This window comes from Bombina bombina, chromosome 2 (assembly GCF_027579735.1).
Source record: "Bombina bombina isolate aBomBom1 chromosome 2, aBomBom1.pri, whole genome shotgun sequence".
NCBI lineage: Eukaryota > Metazoa > Chordata > Amphibia > Anura > Bombinatoridae > Bombina > Bombina bombina.
The window spans coordinates 165,786,586-165,805,402 of record NC_069500.1 but is presented as its reverse complement, the minus strand read 5'-3'; the positions used below and the strand labels follow the sequence as shown (position 1 = coordinate 165,805,402).

General features: G+C 41.0%; 1 protein-coding gene across 1 annotated transcript in view; it reads right to left on the bottom strand.

The window, feature by feature from the left end:
* CWC27 (CWC27 spliceosome associated cyclophilin) overlaps positions 1-18,817 on the bottom strand; it is a 484,083-nt gene that overhangs the window by 182,562 nt on the left and 282,704 nt on the right. Inside the window, exon 12 of the mRNA XM_053701329.1 lies at positions 6,708-6,814. Coding sequence (XP_053557304.1) covers positions 6,708-6,814 — 107 coding nt within the window. The remainder of the gene's footprint in view (positions 1-6,707; positions 6,815-18,817) is intronic.

The window sequence follows — 18,817 nt, the reverse complement described above, 5'->3', positions numbered from 1 at the left end:
AGCTCATTCCCTGGGATAGGTGGTCCAGGGATATCCACCAACGGAGTGAATCTCTGGTCTTCTGATCTACTTGAATCACTGGAGACAAGTCTGTATAGTCCCCATTCCACTGTTTCAGCATGCACAGTTGTAATGGTCTTAGATGAATTCGCGCAAAAGGAACTATGTCCATTGCTGCAACCATCAACCCTACTACTTCCATGCACTGAGCTATGGAAGGACGTGGAACAGAATGAAGAACTTGACATGCGCTTAGAAGTTTTGACTTTCTGACATCTGTCAGAAAGATCCTCATTTCTAAGGAATCTATTATTGTTCCCAGGAAGGGAACTCTTGTTGACGGAGACAGAGAACTTTTTTCTATGTTCACCTTCCATCCGTGAGATCTGAGAAAGGCCAGAACGATGTCTGTATGAGCCTTTGCTTTTGAAAGGGACGACGCTTGTATTAGAATGTCGTCCAAGTATGGTACTACTGCAATGCCCCTCGGTCTTAGAACCGCTAGAAGGGACCCGAGTACCTTTGTGAAAATCCTTGGAGCAGTGGCTAATCCGAATGGGAGGGCCACAAACTGGTAATGTTTGTCCAGAAAGGCGAACCTTAGGAACTGATGATGTTCTTTGTGGATAGGAATATGTAGGTACGCATCCTTTAGATCCAAGGTAGTCATAAATTGACCTTCCTGGATAGTGGGTAGAATCGTTCGAATGGTTTCCATTTTGAACGATGGTACCCTGAGAAATTTGTTTAGGATCTTTAAATCCAGAATTGGTCTGAAGGTTCCCTCTTTTTTGGGAACTACGAACAGATTTGAGTAAAATCCCATTCCTTGTTCCGTCATTGGAACTGGGTGTATCACTCCCATCTTTAGCAGGTCTTCTACACAATGTAAGAACGCCTGTCTCTTTATTTGGTTTGAGGATAAGTGAGACATGTGGAACCTTCCCCTTGGGGGTAGTTCCTTGAATTCCAGAAGATAACCCTGAGAAACTATTTCTAGCGTCCAGGGATCCTGAACATCTCTTGCCCAAGCCTGAGCAAAGAGAGAGAGTCTGCCCTCTATTAGATCCGGTCCCGGATCGGGGGCTACTCCTTCATGCTGTTTTGTTAGCGGTAGCAGGCTTCTTGGTCTGCTTACCCTTGTTCCAGCCTTGCATCGGTTTCTAGGCTGGTTTGGACTGTGAGGCATTACCCTCTTGCTTAGTGGATGCAGAATTAGAGGCCGGTCCGTTCCTGAAATTACGAAAGGAACGAAAATTAGACTTATTCTTGGCCTTGAAAGGCCTATCTTGTGGGAGGGCGTGGCCCTTTCCCCCAGTGATGTCTGAGATAATCTCTTTCAATTCTGGTCCAAAGAGAGTTTTACCCTTGAAGGGGATGTTAAGCAATTTTGTCTTGGATGATACATCCGCTGACCAAGACTTTAGCCAAAGCGCTCTGCGCGCCACAATTGCAAACCCTGAATTTTTCGCCGCTAATCTAGCTAATTGCAAAGCGGCATCTAAAGCCAACTTAAGTGCGTGAACTCTGTCCATAACCTCCTCATACGGAGTCTCTCTACTGAACGACTTTTCTAGTTCCTCGAACCAGAACCACGCTGCTGTAGTGACAGGAACAATGCACGAAATGGGTTGTAGAAGGTAACCTTGCTGTACAAAAATCTTATTAAGCAAACCTTCCAATTTTTTATCCATAGGATCTTTGAAAGCACAACTATCTTCTATAGGAATAGTAGTGCGCTTGTTTAGAGTAGAAACTGCCCCCTCGACCTTAGGGACTGTCTGCCATAAGTCCTTTCTGGGGTCGACCATAGGAAATAATTTCTTAAATATAGGAGGGGGAACAAAAGGTATGCCGGGCTTCTCCCACTCCTTATTCACTATGTCCGCCACCCGCTTGGGTATAGGAAAAGCGTCGGGGTGCACCGGAACCTCTAGGAACTTGTCCATCTTGCATAATTTTTCTGGAATGACCAAGCTGTCACAATCATCCAGAGTAGATAACACCTCCTTAAGCAGTGCGCGGAGATGTTCTAATTTAAATTTAAATGTCACAACATCAGGTTCAGCCTGTTGAGAAATTTTTCCTGAATCTGAAATTTCCCCATCTGACAAAACCTCCCTCATGGCCCCTTCAGATTGGTGTGAGGGTATGACAGAACAATTATCATCAGCGCCCTCCTGCTCTTCAGTGTTTAAAACAGAGCAATCGCGCTTTCTCTGATATGCAGGCATTTTGGATAAAATATTTGCTATGGAGTTATCCATTACAGCCGTCAATTGTTGCATGGTAATAAGCATTGGCGCGCTAGAAGTACTAGGGGCCTCCTGCATGGGCAAAACTGGCGTAGACACAGAAGGAGATGATGTAGAACCATGTCTACTCCCTTCATCTGAGGAATCATCTTGGGCAATTTCATTATTTGTGGCAGTACTGTCCTTACTTTGTTTGGACGCTATGGCACAATTATCACACAATTTTGAAGGGGGAGACACATTGGCTTTCATACATATAGAACATAGCTTATCTGAAGGCATAGACCTGTTAAACAGGCTTAAACTTGTCAATAAAGCACAAAAACCGTTTTAAAACAAAACCGTTACTGTCTGCATGTCATCGCCCTCAATGATCTAAGATATCCTGTCCGCTATATCCCAGCTTTGATGCATATTCGGAGTGTTGTTAATCCATTATCAGAGTGGTCTGTAACTGGGTAGGTGGTATATGTGTCCCAGGTCTGAGTATCAAGCTAACTAGTGTTGTTATTGCTATTCATTGTGTGGATGTATCCTAGCCTTGCTAGGGTCTTGTTTGCGCTTACCTGAATGTATGAGCACATATCCCCGTCTAAAGTACCCCCACTTTGGAAACTTACTAATGCTATTTTCCGTGGGGCTGGAGGGAAAGAAGATCTACTTCATTGTACCCCTAATTTCTGGGGGGGTTCCCCCCTTTTGTAACCAAGCTAAATATCCTAGTCTGCGCATGCGCTAGAGTCTAGTAGAGATACCTAATATTTGTGAAAGCGATCTGTTCAGTGCTAAACAATATTAAAGTCTGGTATCTATTTGAACAAGTAAATTATTACAACAGTATGGTAGCTGTGATAGACTCAAAACATGCAGTTACTATTGAAAAAAGGGAAAACCAAAGAATAACTACATTGTGTCCCATATTGGACCTAGAACCAATCATCCCGGCAAATTACATGGTGTACAGTTAAATATACAAGAAACATGGTTATTTGCTATATGAGAGGTTATGCTACGTGGGTATGGGCCACTATAATGTTCAGTAGGAGCCAAAAGTACACAGGTTATACATTCAGAACAACGTGGATAAAACTGATACTTATACGACCTTAAGATTCCTTCAGATAAGTCCAGGAATCTTGTCCCTGTGAAGAGAGACTGCTCCACCTGGGGCAGCCAGTAGAGGTCTTTGCTTCATGTTGAGGTAGAGGCACTTGACCCCAGTTAAGTGTACCTGTGGAAAAGGAGAGTCTTAAATTCTTGGTTGCTGACCTTCCTCCCGGGTTTCTGTTAGGGAGGTCCTGGGGGCCCTCATCAGCATCTCGGAGTGGCCTAATATCTAGGCCCAGGGCTTGTGTAAAGTTAGGGATGTCCTCTGAAGATTTAAGGGTATGGGTGACATTATTTTTGGTAACTATCAGGCTTGTGGGGAACCCACACCTGTAAGGGATCCTTTTGTCTCTTAGAGCTGATGTAATATGCCTTAAGTCCCTTCTTTTTTGTAGTGTTGTGGGGCATAAATCTGAGAACACTTGGATTTCCAATCACCTGAATGTAAGAGGGTGTTTCGCTCTCGCCATCTTGAGGACCTCTTCTTTATCCTTGAAAGAAAGGAATTTCATAATGACATCTCTCGGTGGGGCTCTGTTCGGTGGTTTAGGGCACAGCGCCCTGCGTGCCCTTTCTATTTGTACTTCCTGCGCACCCATGTTATTTTTCAGGTGTCTGATGAATTCTTGGATGTATTGTTGGAGTGCTGGAGGATCCACAGCCTCAGGGACACCACGCAGACGGAGATTACTCCGCCTGCTCCTGTTCTCGAGGCCCTCTATCCGGTCCATGAGGCATTTTACTGTGCCCTCCTGGGCCTGTAGATAGCTGGCTTGTTGTTGCATATCTGAGCTGAGAGTCTCTTGCTTCTCCTCAATTTGGGTGACTCGCCTGCTCACGGCCCTAATATCTCTTCTTAGCTCTCCAAACATATTTTTGAAGTCAATCATTGCATTCTTTATGTCCTCCTTGGAGGAGAGATGTGAGATATAATTCTTTGTAAGATAATTTTGTGATAGCGAACCTTGCTCTGGTTCAGTTGTCTGAGCTACATTATGCTGCCCTGTACTTTCATGTGTGGACTTGCTGGGGGGTATTCCAGGGTCTGCTGAGATTAAATAGTTCTCATGATAGAGGAGTGTGTGCCTTTATGAGGTTTAATGTTCCTTTTGTTAGACATCCTTATTAAAGTCTGTGTTCTCCAGCCGCTTTTATTAACCCCTGCACTCAGTTAAACTTTTATTTTCACAGAGCCCTGCTAGTTCCTACAGATGGCGGGGGTAGGGTCTTTTGTTTGCTGTGGCCTTCTTGTTATCCCCCTCTGACTATCGGCACCTGTATTTTATTATGCTGCGGGTTAGTTGCGTCTTATTGCGGCGTTAGGACTTCCCCCCAGCCTGCCGGGATTATTGTGAGTGTCTCCCCAGCTTTTATTTCTATGCGCCCAGTTAATGACCAGGCTTACCGTTCCCTTGTCAGTCGAGAGTCTGCCGCCAACGATATGCGACGCCCGCCAATCGTGTGGTCTGATGCCTTGTGTCCCGGGGGGACCTGACTGTGCCGAAGTAATTGCCCCTTAGTTGATACGCTTTAATGGCGTCCCCGGTCTTGAGGCCTACGCCTCCGACTAATGTGCCTGGCCACGTGGGTAAGGCCTATCGGCGTCAGGGTCAGTTGCGGCTTCTCAGGGAAGACCCTTAGCGCTTCAGGTGAGACCGTCAAGACCTCCACTTTGTAACCCGGCTCTAGGGGAGTTAGTTGGTCAGGGTTCTACTGACCGCTCTGGTGGGTTGTAGTTTGCCGGGTGTAGATGCTGCGTAATCCAGATGGCAGCTGTCCTCAATCAGTTCCTCCGCTCCGCTATCAGGGGACAAGACCAGCTCAGCAATTGTTTAGGTATATGGTTAGAGACCACTCCTGCGTACTTTTAAAACTTTTTTAGGCTATTCGATCGTTCGAAATGTGAACAAGATTTAACAGGGACTACAGAGCATTAGCAAGATGCAGCCATCTCTCTCGGTGGCTAGGCTCCGGCCCCTCAGAAATGTTTTTAATAAATATAGACTAGCATTCACATTTTAGAACAGAAAAAAACAAAGCAAAGACACAGGGGCTCCTGATGATCGAAAGTGCTGCAAGGTGGCGATATATTCAAAAGGGATCCGATGAGATGTCAAAAATGCTGGTGAAATATTCAAAAGTGCCAACATTACTCTTTAAAGGCAGCATTGCAGAAGGGCATTTTACTATACATTGCAATGGGTGGCGATGCTGGAAATATTCCAAGCAGCATCGGCAATGTAAAGGATCCCTTTTAAATATATAGCACCAAGCCTAATAACTATACCTATGTACCCCTAAACTGACATACCCCATCACCTCAAACTACAGCTTAAAGGGACAGTAAACACCAGAACTTTTGCTGTTTAAAAAGGTAGATAATCCCTTTATTACCCATTCCCCAATTTTGCATAACCAACACAGTTATAATATTATACTTTTTACCTCTGTAATTACCTTGTATCTATGCCTCTGCAAACTGCCCTCTTATTTCAGTTCTTTTGACAGACATGCATTTTTAGCCAATCAGTGCTGACACCTAGGAGCTTCACGTGCGTGAGCTCAATGTTATCTATATGAAACACATGAACTAAAGCCCTCTAGTGGTGAAAAACTGTCAATGCTTTCAGATTAGAGGCAGTCTTGAAGGTCTAAGAAATTAGCACATGAACCTCCTAGATTTAGCTTTCAACTAAGAATACCAAGAGAACAAAGCAAAATTGGTAATACAAGTAAATGGGAAAGTTGTTTAAAATTGCATGCCCTATTTAAATTATGAAAGATTTTATTTGACTTTACCGTCCCTTTAAGCATTATTTTGGGGAAGATTGTCCCCAAACTGTAAACATATGCCATATATTCTACAATTCTAAGTAGCTTTGTCTGCAATGTCATTTAAATCATTAGATATCCATTAGTCTTTACAAGTTGGCTAAATGTTTTACTTAACACATAGATGCATACTTTTCTCAGCGTGGAACTAATTCTTAATGAGCATCACCATAATTTGAAGTGTGCTTGGAAAGCATAAGTTAGTTGAGTTACCTGCATGATAAAAAAGGAGGATGTAATTTTTTTTCCACAACAGAAACTAAAATATACGGTTTCATATTATTCAATAGAATAATAGACACAGTGAAACAACAAATAGAAACCACTATAAAAGGCTAGTTGAAGATATAGAAACATCATAATAAAGCAAATGTATTGTTTTAAACATTAAAAAAAAAAATACACAGTTCTTAAAATATTATTAGCAAAACTAACATTTAAATTACATTGGAATCTACAGTATAAATGCACATGCTTACTTTTAGCTACTTTTTGGCAAACAAAAAAACCTACCTGTTGCTCTCTGGATAGACCTTTCACTGAATTCTTCTTTCTATCTTCATACTTTTCCTTTTCTTTGAGGTATTCTTCAATAGCAACATCAGTAACTTTCTTTTGGACTGGATAAAAAAAAAAATTATGCTTACTTGATAAATTCTTTTTATCGGATCCAACTCTTGGCAACTAGGAGGAGGCAAAGAACATTTCATCCCTCTGCCCTCACTGGTATGCCAGTCGTACGTATAGCCAAGCTAAGCGCAATAGTAAATAAAAAATGTAGGAAAGGGCAATGCATGGAAAATAGAGGTGGAAATACGTAAAGGTCACAAAAATCATTTTTTTTTTAAAAACAAATTTTTATTGAAGTTGTGAGACTATAAAAATGTACAAGTTTCGTCCATGAAGGATAATTGCATCATAAACAATAATTGCATCAAAGCAAGTAAAACACTCAAATAAACAAGTAGTGAGGAAGACACCTGTTATGCCGTAATATGTTATGAAAAGGGGTTTTGAACAAACTAAAATGGAACTTCCTTTTTTATTATATCTTATGACTAATGTTCCCCACATTAACATATAGGGAGCTCTTTAATCTAGTGATGGTAGAATGTGGGGAGTTGGCTTTTGTCCTGGCCACTTTTGGGCCAAAGTATGCGGGGGGGGGGGGGGGGCAAAGTATGCGGGGGGGGGGGGGGGGATTAAGCGGGCAAGAGCTGCTCAGTATAAAGGGGAAGAATGGGGGGGGGGGCGGAGGCTTCCAAGATAGCTATAAAAAAAAATATACGGGAGTATCATGAGACTATAGGTTTTAAATTAGTGAACTGAATTGTTTAGGGTAGTACAAAATGATATATAATGTGGGGGTGGGGTTATTATCAGAGACAAGAGAGACTAGAACAGGCTGCAAGGTGTATTAATATGCTGTGCCGAATTACTTATCTTTAGCTATAATAAGAGTTATCTCAATAAAATTTACCGACTGTACAATGACTTTCACAGTGAATACATATAGTAGAAACCAGATTCTATAAACATATGACTCAATAATAGGGTTATATATATGTACTTCATACAAACGACAGAAAAACATATCCACTGGGGTACATAAAGCATAAAATATTGTTCAGGCTATAAGTACTAGATGTGTCTTGGAGCTAATATGTGAGGCCAGACTTTTAAGTAAATAAAACTGAAACTAAAGAGCAAAGGTTGTCTAAAGGGGGTTTTTACAATAGAGTAACGGAAGCTTGATGATTTAAAAGGGGCCATCTGATTCAAAGTTGAAATACATATAAATAGCTGGGATGCACTCTCAGTAAAAATCTAAACTTCTCAAGTCCCCCACCATATTATAATTGCCTTAATGAGCTAATCTTTTGGTATCAGTATGTTGTTGCTGATTTAAAAAGGAAACATAGGAGGTTAGAAGGCTAGCGTGTTATGTTCTCATAGTCAGATGTCTAATAAACATAGAAGGTTCTTTCTCACGCAAGGGCACAATAATATATAAGGAGAAATTGCAGTATTTGTGGGGAGCCTAGATTGTGAAATGGTCTTTTGGTGAGAATAGCGCCCTCCTCTGTATAGAATAATGAGAATAGGAGATTGAGCTGGGTTATTCCCCCATTTCAGGAGGTAAAAATACTATATTAGGTTTCCATATTGGTGTGTGTTGACCTAACATCTTGGCACCAAGAGAATAAATGGGATATATCAAGACACGTGAAAGGTCCTAAAACATATGAAACCTCCTGACTTATAAATAGCCATCTATATTTAAGCTACACATACTAAACACTTTAATCTTCCGGTGAATATTTTGGAATGAAGTAGCAACCTGTCTCAAAGGGGCAAGGCTGGATGACTTAAATTGCTGCTGTATACCAGTGAGATAGTGGGATTTAATCTCATATACAATGGTTGTATAAGAGTGCTGACATTAGTGCCTGTTAATAACATAGCAGTTATTAAAGTTGAACACTGAAGTCTATTGTGGACACCTCTCTATATTTAAAGCAGTAACGCTATTAAAAGTGACATACATAATCAAGATAAACACATCTTTTCAACGGCTACAACTCTTATAACATACAGTTCACTAAGTGATATAATGAAAGAAAAAAAAAAAACATTAATCAGGAGATTCGGAATTATTCAGCCATTATAATGGAGGAATTAGTCCCATGATCCAATATCACTCTGAGCTACTTATAACAGTAAATGCCAGTCACACAGAGGGAAGTTCAGGGTTTGTAAGACATTATCCAATACCTCTCCTGTATTGGGGATCTAAAACATAAGAGAGGAGCAAATAGATGTGAATCAGTTCATGGGGGAGCAATGAGACAGATATGCTTGTATGGGCTTTCGCATCAAGTGATGTGGGATGAGAGTAGATATGCGATCCGTTTGTTATGGCGATCTGTATTTCAGCATTTCCAGTGTGTCGCCAGTAATCTCTTCGCCTCTTCTGAGCTATGAGGTTCCGAAATATTGAACCCTGCTTATTGTCTGAGGCAGCATGCCATACCTGGATATCGGCTATACTATCCTAGCAGTCAGTTAGAAAAGGCTCTGAATAGTACCGATGTACTTGCCCGAAAGAGTGTAATTCAACTTCTGTACAGTAACCCTCAGATTCTCTAAAGAGTAGGGGGATTTTTTGATCCTCAGTTTGCTTTTCAATCAGCGAAACTCATCAATGCTGATTGCTTGTGGAGCTGTTAATATGAGTTGGGATGGTTTCTTAGAAAGACTCTCCCTGCATCTCCGGACTCTAACTTTAACTTAGGTTCTTACTGAGCGGCTGACAGGACTACTTAAAACTCCAGTCCCATTCCGAAGAGTACTACCCTCCATAAGAGACTATTCCGATCTTTGGCACTTCTCTGCCGTCCTCCTGTGACGAAAGGCAAAGAAAGACTCGGGGGATGAGGGAAGTGGGGGAGGTATTTAGGCCTTTGGCTGGGGTGTCTTTGCCTCCTCCTGGTGGCCAGGTTCTTAATTCCCATCAGTAATAAATGAAGCCGTGGACTCTCCTCCCCTCGATGGAAATGAAATTATCAGTTAAGCATAATTTAGGTTTTTAAAAAAATAAAAAAATCAAGTAGTCTGTCCCTTTAAAAATATTCAGATGTTTCTAAAATCCTGAACCCAGAAGGGCCTGTCCTATCTAGGTTGTGTATATAAGCCATAAAAATGATCTTTCCTAGAATCTTATACAATTTTTAAACATTACCTTTTCCCTTACCCCTGATTTATATTGCTAAATTGCAATCAATACTTCTTAACTTTACCTGGTAGAGGAAGCAACCCAAGTGGGCACAAAACATTTTCTACATTTTCTCCCAGGACTAGAGGTGCCTAGGAGTACCTAACCTTCCATATTATAAAATGGCAATCTTTTTACAGAGATTAATTGAGTGGTTTAAACATTCACATACTAAGGAGTGGGTCGATTTGGAGCATGAATTGGCCGACACTGCACAACTAGGCAACATACGTGCTTACGTACATCATATCCAATTATTGCGGAAATATTTAAGACTTGGCATTTCATCCTTAAGGCCCAAAAAACCATCTACTTCCTCATCCCCACTAACACCATTGAAAAACAATCCTGAAATTGTTCTATTCCTTTCCCCTCCACTGCCTGTACCTTCCTCTTTAAATTCCTTTACTACCCATTCCCCAGATTTGCACAACGGACATTGTTATATTAATATACTTTATAACCTCTAAATCTCTGCCTGTTTCTAAGCCCTTTCAGGCTGTCTATTAGCTAAGTGCATTTTATAAGCTTTTCACAGTCAGATAGTGCTAGTTCATGTGTGCCATATAGAGATCATTGTGCTCACTGCCATGGAGTTTTTTTTAGCACTGATTGGCTAAAATGCAAATGTGTAAAAATAACTGAAATAAGTGGGAAGTCTGCAGAGGCTTAGGTACAAGGTAATCAAAGAGGTAAAAAGGATATTAATATCACAGTGTTGGCTATGCAAAATTGAGGAATGTGTAATAAAGATTTTTTTTTTAAAAAAACCAAAATTTATGCTTACCTGATAAATTTCTTTCTCTTGCGATGTATCGAGTCCACGGATTCATCCAATACTTGTGGGATATTCTCCTTCCCAACAGGAAGTGGCAAAGAGAGCACCCACAGCAGAGCTGTCTATATAGCAACTCCCTTAGCTCCACCCCCAGTCATTCGACCGAAGGCTAGGAAGAAAAAGGAGAAACTATAGGGTGCAGTGGTGACTGAAGTTTTTTAAATAAAAATATACTACCTGTCTGAAATAGACAGGGCGGGCCGTGGACTCGATACATCGCAAGAGAAAGAAATTTATCAGGTAAGCATAAATTTTGTTTTCTCTTGCAAGATGTATCGAGTCCACGGATTCATCCAATACTTGTGGGATACCAATACCAAAGCTTTAGGACACAGATGAAGGGAGGGACAAGACAGGTACCTAAACGGAAGGCACCACTGCTTGTAGAACCTCTCTCTCAAAAATAGCCTCCGAAGAAGCAAAAATATCAAATTTGTAAAATTTTGAAAAAGTATGAAGCGAAGACCAAGTCGCCGCCTTACAAATCTGTTCAACAGAAGCCTCATTTTTAAAAGCCCATGTGGAAGTCACTGCTCTAGTAGAATGAGCAGTAATCCTTTCAGGAGGCTTCTGGCCAGCAGTCTCATCAGCCAAACGGATGATGCTTTTCAGCCAAAAAGAAAGAGAGGTAGCCGTAGCCTTTTGACCTCTCCGCTTACCAGAATAGACAACAAACAACGAAGATGTTTGACGAAAATATTTAGTTGCTTGTAAGTAGAACTTTAAAGCACGAACCACATCAAGATTGTGCAACAGACGATCCTTCTTGGAAGAAGGATTAGGACACAGAGAAGGAACAACAAGTTCCTGATTGATATTCCTATTAGAAACAACCTTAGGAAGGAATCCAGGTTTGGTACGCAAAACCACCTTATCAGCATGGAAAACAAGATAAGGTAAGTCACACTGTAAAGCAGATAACTCAGAAACTCTTCGAGCCGAAGAGATAGCTACTAAAAACAGAACTTTCCAAGATAGAAGCTTAATATCTATGGAATGCATAGGTTCAAACGGGTCCCCTTGAAGAACATTAAGAACTAAGTTTAAGCTCCAAGGCGGAGCAACAGGTTTGAATACAGGCTTGATCCTGACTAAAGCCTGACTAAACGCCTGAACGTCTGAACGTCTGGAACATCTGCCAGACGTTTGTGTAAAAGAACAGACAAAGCAGATATCTGTCCTTTCAAGGAACTAACTGATAATCCCTTCTCCAATCCTTCTTGGAGAAAAGACAATATCCTAGGAATCCTAATCTTACTCCATGAGTAACCCTTGGATTCACACCAATAAAGATATTTTCGCCATATCTTATGATAGATTTTCCTGGTGACAGGCTTTCTAGCCTGAATCAGGGTATCAATGACCGACTGACCGACTCAGAAAACCCACGCTTTGATAAAATCAGGCGTTCAATCTCCAAGCAGTCAGACGCAGAGAAATTAGATTCGGATGCTTGAATGGACCCTGGATTAGAAGGTCCTGCCTCATCGGCAGAGTCCACGGTGGAACAGATGACATGTCCACCAGATCTGCATACCAAGTCCTGCGTGGCCACGCAGGCGCTATCAAAATCACTGAAGCTCTCTCCTGCTTGATTCTGGCAACCAGACGTGGAAGGGGAGGAAACGGTGGAAATACATAAGCCAGGTTGAAGGACCAGGGCACTGCTAGAGCATCTATCAGTACTGCCTGGGGATCCCGGGACCTGGATTCGTAACAAGGAAGCTTGGCGTTCTGACGAGATGCCATCAGATCTAATTCTGGTGTGCCCCATAGCCGAGTCAGCTGGGCAAATACTTCCGGATGGAGCTCCCACTCCCCCTGGATGAAAAGTCTGGCGACTTAGGAAATCCTCCTCCCAGTTCTCTACCCCTGGGATATGGATTGCTGAAAGATGGCAAGAGTGAGTCTCCGCCCATCGGATTATTTTGGTCACCTCCATCATCGCTTCGTGTTCCTCTTTGATGATTGATATAAGCTACAGTCGTGATGTTGTCCGACTGAAATCTGATGAACTTGGCCGCAGCCAGCTGGGGCCACACCTGAAGAGCATTGAATATCGCTCTCAGTTCTAGAATGTTTATCAGGAGGAGAGCTTCCTCCTGAGACCATAAACCCTGAGCTTTCAGGGAGTTCCAGACTGCACCCCAGCCCAGTAGGCTGGCCTCTGTCGTTACTATGAGCCACTCTGGCCTGCGGAAACACATTCCCAGAGACAGGTGGTCCTGAGACAACCACCAAAGAAGAGCATCTCTGGTCTCCTGATCCAGATTTATTTGAGGAGATAAATCTGCATAATCCCCATTCCACTGTTCAAGCATGCATAGTTGCAGTGGTCTGAGGTGTAGACGGGCAAAAGGAACTATGTCCATTGCCGCTACCATAAGTCCGATTACCTCCATACACTGAGCCACTGATGGCCGAGGAATGGAATGAAGAGCTCGGCAGGTGGTTATGAGTTTTGATTTCCTGACCTCCGTCAGAAATATTTTCATTTCTACTGAGACTATCAGAGTCCCTAGCAAGGAAACTCTTGTGAGAGGGAAGGGAGAACTCTTTTATGTTCACCTTCCACCCATGAGATCTCAGAAAAGCCAACACGATGTCCGTGTGGGACTTGGCTAGCTGGAAAGTCGACGCTTGAATTAAGATGTCGTCTAGATAAGGCGCCACTGCTATGCCCCGCGGTCTTAGAACCGCCAAAAGGGACCCTAGCACTTTTGTGAAAATTCTGGGAGCTGTGGCCAACCCCAAGGGAAGGGCCACAAACTGGTAATGCATGTCCAGAAAGGCGAATCTGAGGAATTGATGATGATCTCTGTGAATAGGGATGTGCAGATACGCATCCTTTAAGTCCACGTGGTCATATATTGACCCTCCTGGATCAGAGGCAGAATGGTCCGAATGGTCTCCATCTTGAACGATGGTAACCTGAGGAATTTGTTTAGAATTTTGAGATCCAAGATTGGTCTGAAAGTTCCTTCTTTTTTGGGAACCACAAACAGGTTTGAGTAAAACCCTAGCCCTTGTTCCGCTTTTGGAACTGGGCTAATCACTCCCATGGTATGTAGGTCTTCTACACAGCGTAAGAACGCCTCTCTCTTTGTCTGGTTTGCAGACAATTGAGAAATGTGAAATCTCCCTCTTAGAGGGGAGTCTTTGAAGTCCAGAAGATAACCCTGGGTAACAATTTCTAAAACCCAGGAATCGTGAACATCTCTTGCCCAAGCCTGGGCGAAGAGAGAGAGTCTGCCCCCTACTAGATCCTGTCCCGGATCGGGGGCTACCCCTTCATGCTGTCTTAGAGGCAGCAGCAGGCTTCTTGGCCTGTTTACCCTTGTTCCAAGCCTGGTTAGGTCTCCAGACTAACTTGGATTGGGCAAAGTTCCCCTCTTGCTTCGCAGCTGGGGAAGAGGAAGAGGGACCACCCTTGAAGTTCCGAAAGGAACGAAAATTATTTTGTTTCATCCTCATTTTATTTGTTTTATCCTGAGGGAGGGCATGGCCTTTCCCTCCAGTGATGTCTGAAATAATCTCTTTCAGTTCAGGCCCGAATAGGGTCTTTCCCTTGAAAGGAATGTTCAAAAGTTTAGATTTTGATGACACATCAGCAGACCAGGACTTAAGCCATAAAGCCCTGCACACTAAAATGGCAAAACCTGAATTATTTGCTGCTAATTTAGCCAGTTGAAAAGCGGCATCTGCAATGAAAGCATTAGCCAGCTTAAGGGCCTTAATGCTATCCATAATATCCTCTAATGGAGTCTCCATCTGAAGAGCCTCTTCTAGAGCCTCGAACCAGAAAGCAGCTGCAGTAGTTACAGGAACAATGCATGCAATAGGTTGGAGAAGAAAACCTTGATGAACAAAAATTTTCTTTAGGAGACCTTCTAATTTTTTATCCATAGGATCTTTGAAAGCACAACTGTCTTCGATAGGTATAGTTGTACGCTTGGCGAGAGTAGAAATAGCTCCCTCCACCTTAGGGACCATCTGCCACGAGTCCCGCATGGTGTCAGATATGGGAAACATTTTCTTAAAAACAGGAGGGCGAGCGAACGGTATACCTGGTCTATCTCACTCCTTAGTAACAATGTTTGCAATCCTCTTAGGGACTGGAAAAACATCAGTGTAAACAGGAACCTCTAAGTATTTGTCCATTTTAGACAATTTCTCTGGGACCACTATAGGGTCACAATCATCCAGAGTCGCTAATACCTCCCTGAGCAACAAGCGGAGGTGTTCAAGCTTAAATTTAAAAGCCATCATATCAGAACCTGTCTGAGGGAGCGTCTTCCCTGAATCAGAAATCTCTCCCTCAGATAGCAAATCCCTTACCCCTACTTCAGAACATTGTGAGGGTATATCGGATACGGCTACTAAAGCGTCAGAAGGCTCAGTATTTGTTCTTAACCCAGAGCTGTCACGCTTTCCTTGTAACCCAGGCAGTCTAGATAAAACCTCTGTGAGGGTTGTATTCATAACTGTGGCCATGTCTTGTAAAGTAAATGAAGTCGACGCACTAGAGGTACTTGGTGTGACTTGTGCGGCCGTTACTGGTTGTGACACTTGGGAAGAGCTAGATGGCATAACCTCATTTCTTTCTGTCTGAGAATCATCTAATGCTATATTTTTAAGTGCTATAATATGCTCTTTAAAATTTATAGACATATCAATGCAAGTGGGACACATTCTAAGAGGGGGTTCCACAATGGCGTCTAAACACATTGAACAAGGAGTTTCCTTGATGTAAGACATGTTAAACAGGCTAGTAATGAAACAAGCAAGTTTGGAAAATACTGTATTCAAAGTAAAAAAAAATTTAAAAAAATACTTTAAAAAAAATGATACTGTGCCTTTAAGAGAAAAAAAGATGCAAAACAGTGTAAAAAAGCAGTAAACGAAATTTTTACAGTGGAATCATAAAGCTTTAGTAAGATTGCCCCCCCAGTCAATTAAACGATACCCCTTAATGGAAAAACCGGATTGACAAAACCTGCCCTTAGGGATAGATTTGTGGGGAAAAAGCTTCCTTTAGGTCCTCAAGTACAGCATGACCCTCCAGAGTAGCAGCTGGATGTCTTGTGTGTAAAACAAACTGTGCATCTGAGGCGCGAAAATAGGCCCCTCCCACCTCACTCGATGTCAGTGGGACCTAAAAGAAACACACCAAAGTGTTTCTAAACTAGCCATGTGGGTTAATAACCCTTGAATAAGCCATAATGGAGCTCCCAAAGTCCCTCAAAACGTTAATCTCTCTTAATAAAAAACGTTTGTCTTTTAAGTGTCACCAGTAACAAATTAGCCCTTTGTGCAAGCTGGGATACCATACTAAGTCTCTGAATACAGCTTACCCTTCCCTCATGGGGAAACTGTCAGCCTTTTCTAGAATTATCACAGTCTGTCTAGAAAAAAATTGACTGAACATACTTCAATGCAGCTTAGCATGCAAACTGTTCCCCCAACTGAAGTTTTCCTGTACTCCTCAGCCTCTGTGGGAACAGCAGTGGATCTTAGTTACAAAGTGCTAAGATCATCATCCTCCTTGCAGAAATCTTCATCCCTTTTCTGCTAGAGAGTGAATAGTACACACCGGTACCATTTAAAATAACAAACTTTTGCTTGAGAAAATAAAAACTAACATTTTTGTCACCACACTCACTTTACCCTTCCTAGTACTTAAGCAAAGAGAATGACTGGGGGGTGGAGCTAAGGGAGGAGCTATATAGACAGCTCTGCTGTGGGTGCTCTCTTTGACACTTCCTGTTGGGAAGGAGAATATCCCACAAGTATTGGATGAATCCGTGGACTCGATACATCTTGCAAGAGAAAAACTTTTCTTTCATGATTCAGGTAGAGCATGCACTTTTTCCAATTTATTTCTATTATTTAATTTGTTTAATTCGCTTTGTATAATTTGTTGAAAGGTATACCTAAGTAGGCTATGAAGCTGCCGATTTGTTTCTGCACATATATGCCTCGTCATTCGCTTTCAGCTAGCTTCCAGTAGTACATCATTGCTCCTTCAACAAAGGATACCAAGACAGACAAATACATTTAAAATACTAATAAATTTATTTAAAAAAATAAATAAAAAAGAATAAATAAAAACGAGAGATCCCTAATTGTAATTTAACTTACATTATACATTTGTCCATATTTTAGTATTTTTTTTACCTTGAAAGCACTAGGAAGCATTTTAGGCATGCTATGGAGACGGTTAATATTGAATATCAATCTAAGCAGGAGCTGAGCAAACAGAAGCAGGAAGGACTTGGCTTAAATGATTAACGTACATGGTGCCAACGTTATCAAGGCATTATGCCAATACAAGTAAACTTTCTGCCAAAATATAAAAAAAATATAATGCAAATAGTAAGCTGTCATTCATTTGGGACCACATATGCCAACTGACTCGGCCAAAATGGAATTTTGGAAGTGGCATGCGCATAGCAATCATTACATTTATTGCATGAGTGTACATTTCAACATATAGTTCTCTGGTATCTATGGTAAAGTGTCCTTACTTTGAACTTTGTATGTAGTTTTCAAATAAGCCTAAAATGTTACTTTTTCTATAATTCTTAACAACATGAGACCCCTTAAAAAGATAAATCCCAAAATCTTTTCCATGGCGGTTCATGTAAGCCCTAGAGTAGGTTGTTCACACCTTAAGTCAGACTCCTGCATCCTCATGCCAATTCAGAGTTTTTGTGTATCTAGGGGATTAAGGCAATTATTATACTTAAAATTGTCATTTAAGGTTTAAGTAGAAATGTTTTATTTTTGCTAAGATTAATACAATTTCTAAGATTTGCTCACCAGTTCTACAACTGAAAGAAGTAAATGATATGTTTCCCAGGGTTGGTCTGGCAGTAGTATTAACCAGAAAAAGGTCATTAGAGCAGGTAAGTACAAAATCCCCTTATTTTTTTATCTGCAAAGGCATTGAAAGGTATATACAGGTAGCCCTCGGTTTACGCCGGGGTTAGGTTCCAGAAGGAATGGTTGTAAATCGAAACCGTTGTAAATTGAAACCCAGTTTATAATGTAAGTCAATGGGAAGTGAGGGAGATAGGTTCCAGGCCCCTCTCAAAATTGTCATAAGTAAGACCTAATACATTATTTTTAAAGCTTTGAAATGAAGACTTTAAATGCTAAACAACATTATAAACCTAATAAAATAATCGCACAACACAGAATATATAATTAAACTAAGTTAAATGAACAAAAACATTTGCTAAACAGCATTATAAACCAAATAAAATAATCACACAACACAGACTTTACTTGAATTTTTCTGCAAACAGTTCTTTATATGCATTCCAATCTGGACTGATTTATAGATCTTGTTCCTTTGAAATCTGCTCGATAGCTCAGGTCTGATTAAATTGATTAATTTCAGCTTGCTTGGCTTTGCTGCAACACAAGCGGACAGCTCCACCTACTGGCTATTTTAATAAATGCACTGCTTCTCAATGCTTTTCAATAGCAGTCACATGACTGGAAAAAAAGGTTGTTATTCTGAAACGGTGTAAATTGAACCGTTGTAAAACGAGGGCCACCTGTATATATATATATATATATATATATATATATATATATATATATATATAAAAGAAAAAAACATGGTATATAAAAATAAAACAATCCATTTTCTATATTTGTAGATTTTTTTTTTTTTTTTTTTTGACAGCCAATTTTTTTAATAGAATTTTTTTTTTTTTTTTTATTTTCAAAAGTTTATTGAAATCAAAACAGTTACATCAAAATAAGACGCTTAGAATAAATAGCGTTTTGAAACATTACACTTCAGATTTGTAAACAAAATAAAATAGGGGGGGGGTAGGGACATATAGATGAAATCAAAATATGGCTACAATCAATAGATAACAAATAGAAAGTAAAAGAGTCTCTTAGCATACATTCCGTTTCAACAAACATAGGTTATTACTTTATCAATTTTTGAAATAATAATTAGGGTAGATCTATGTATGTGTATCTCAGTGT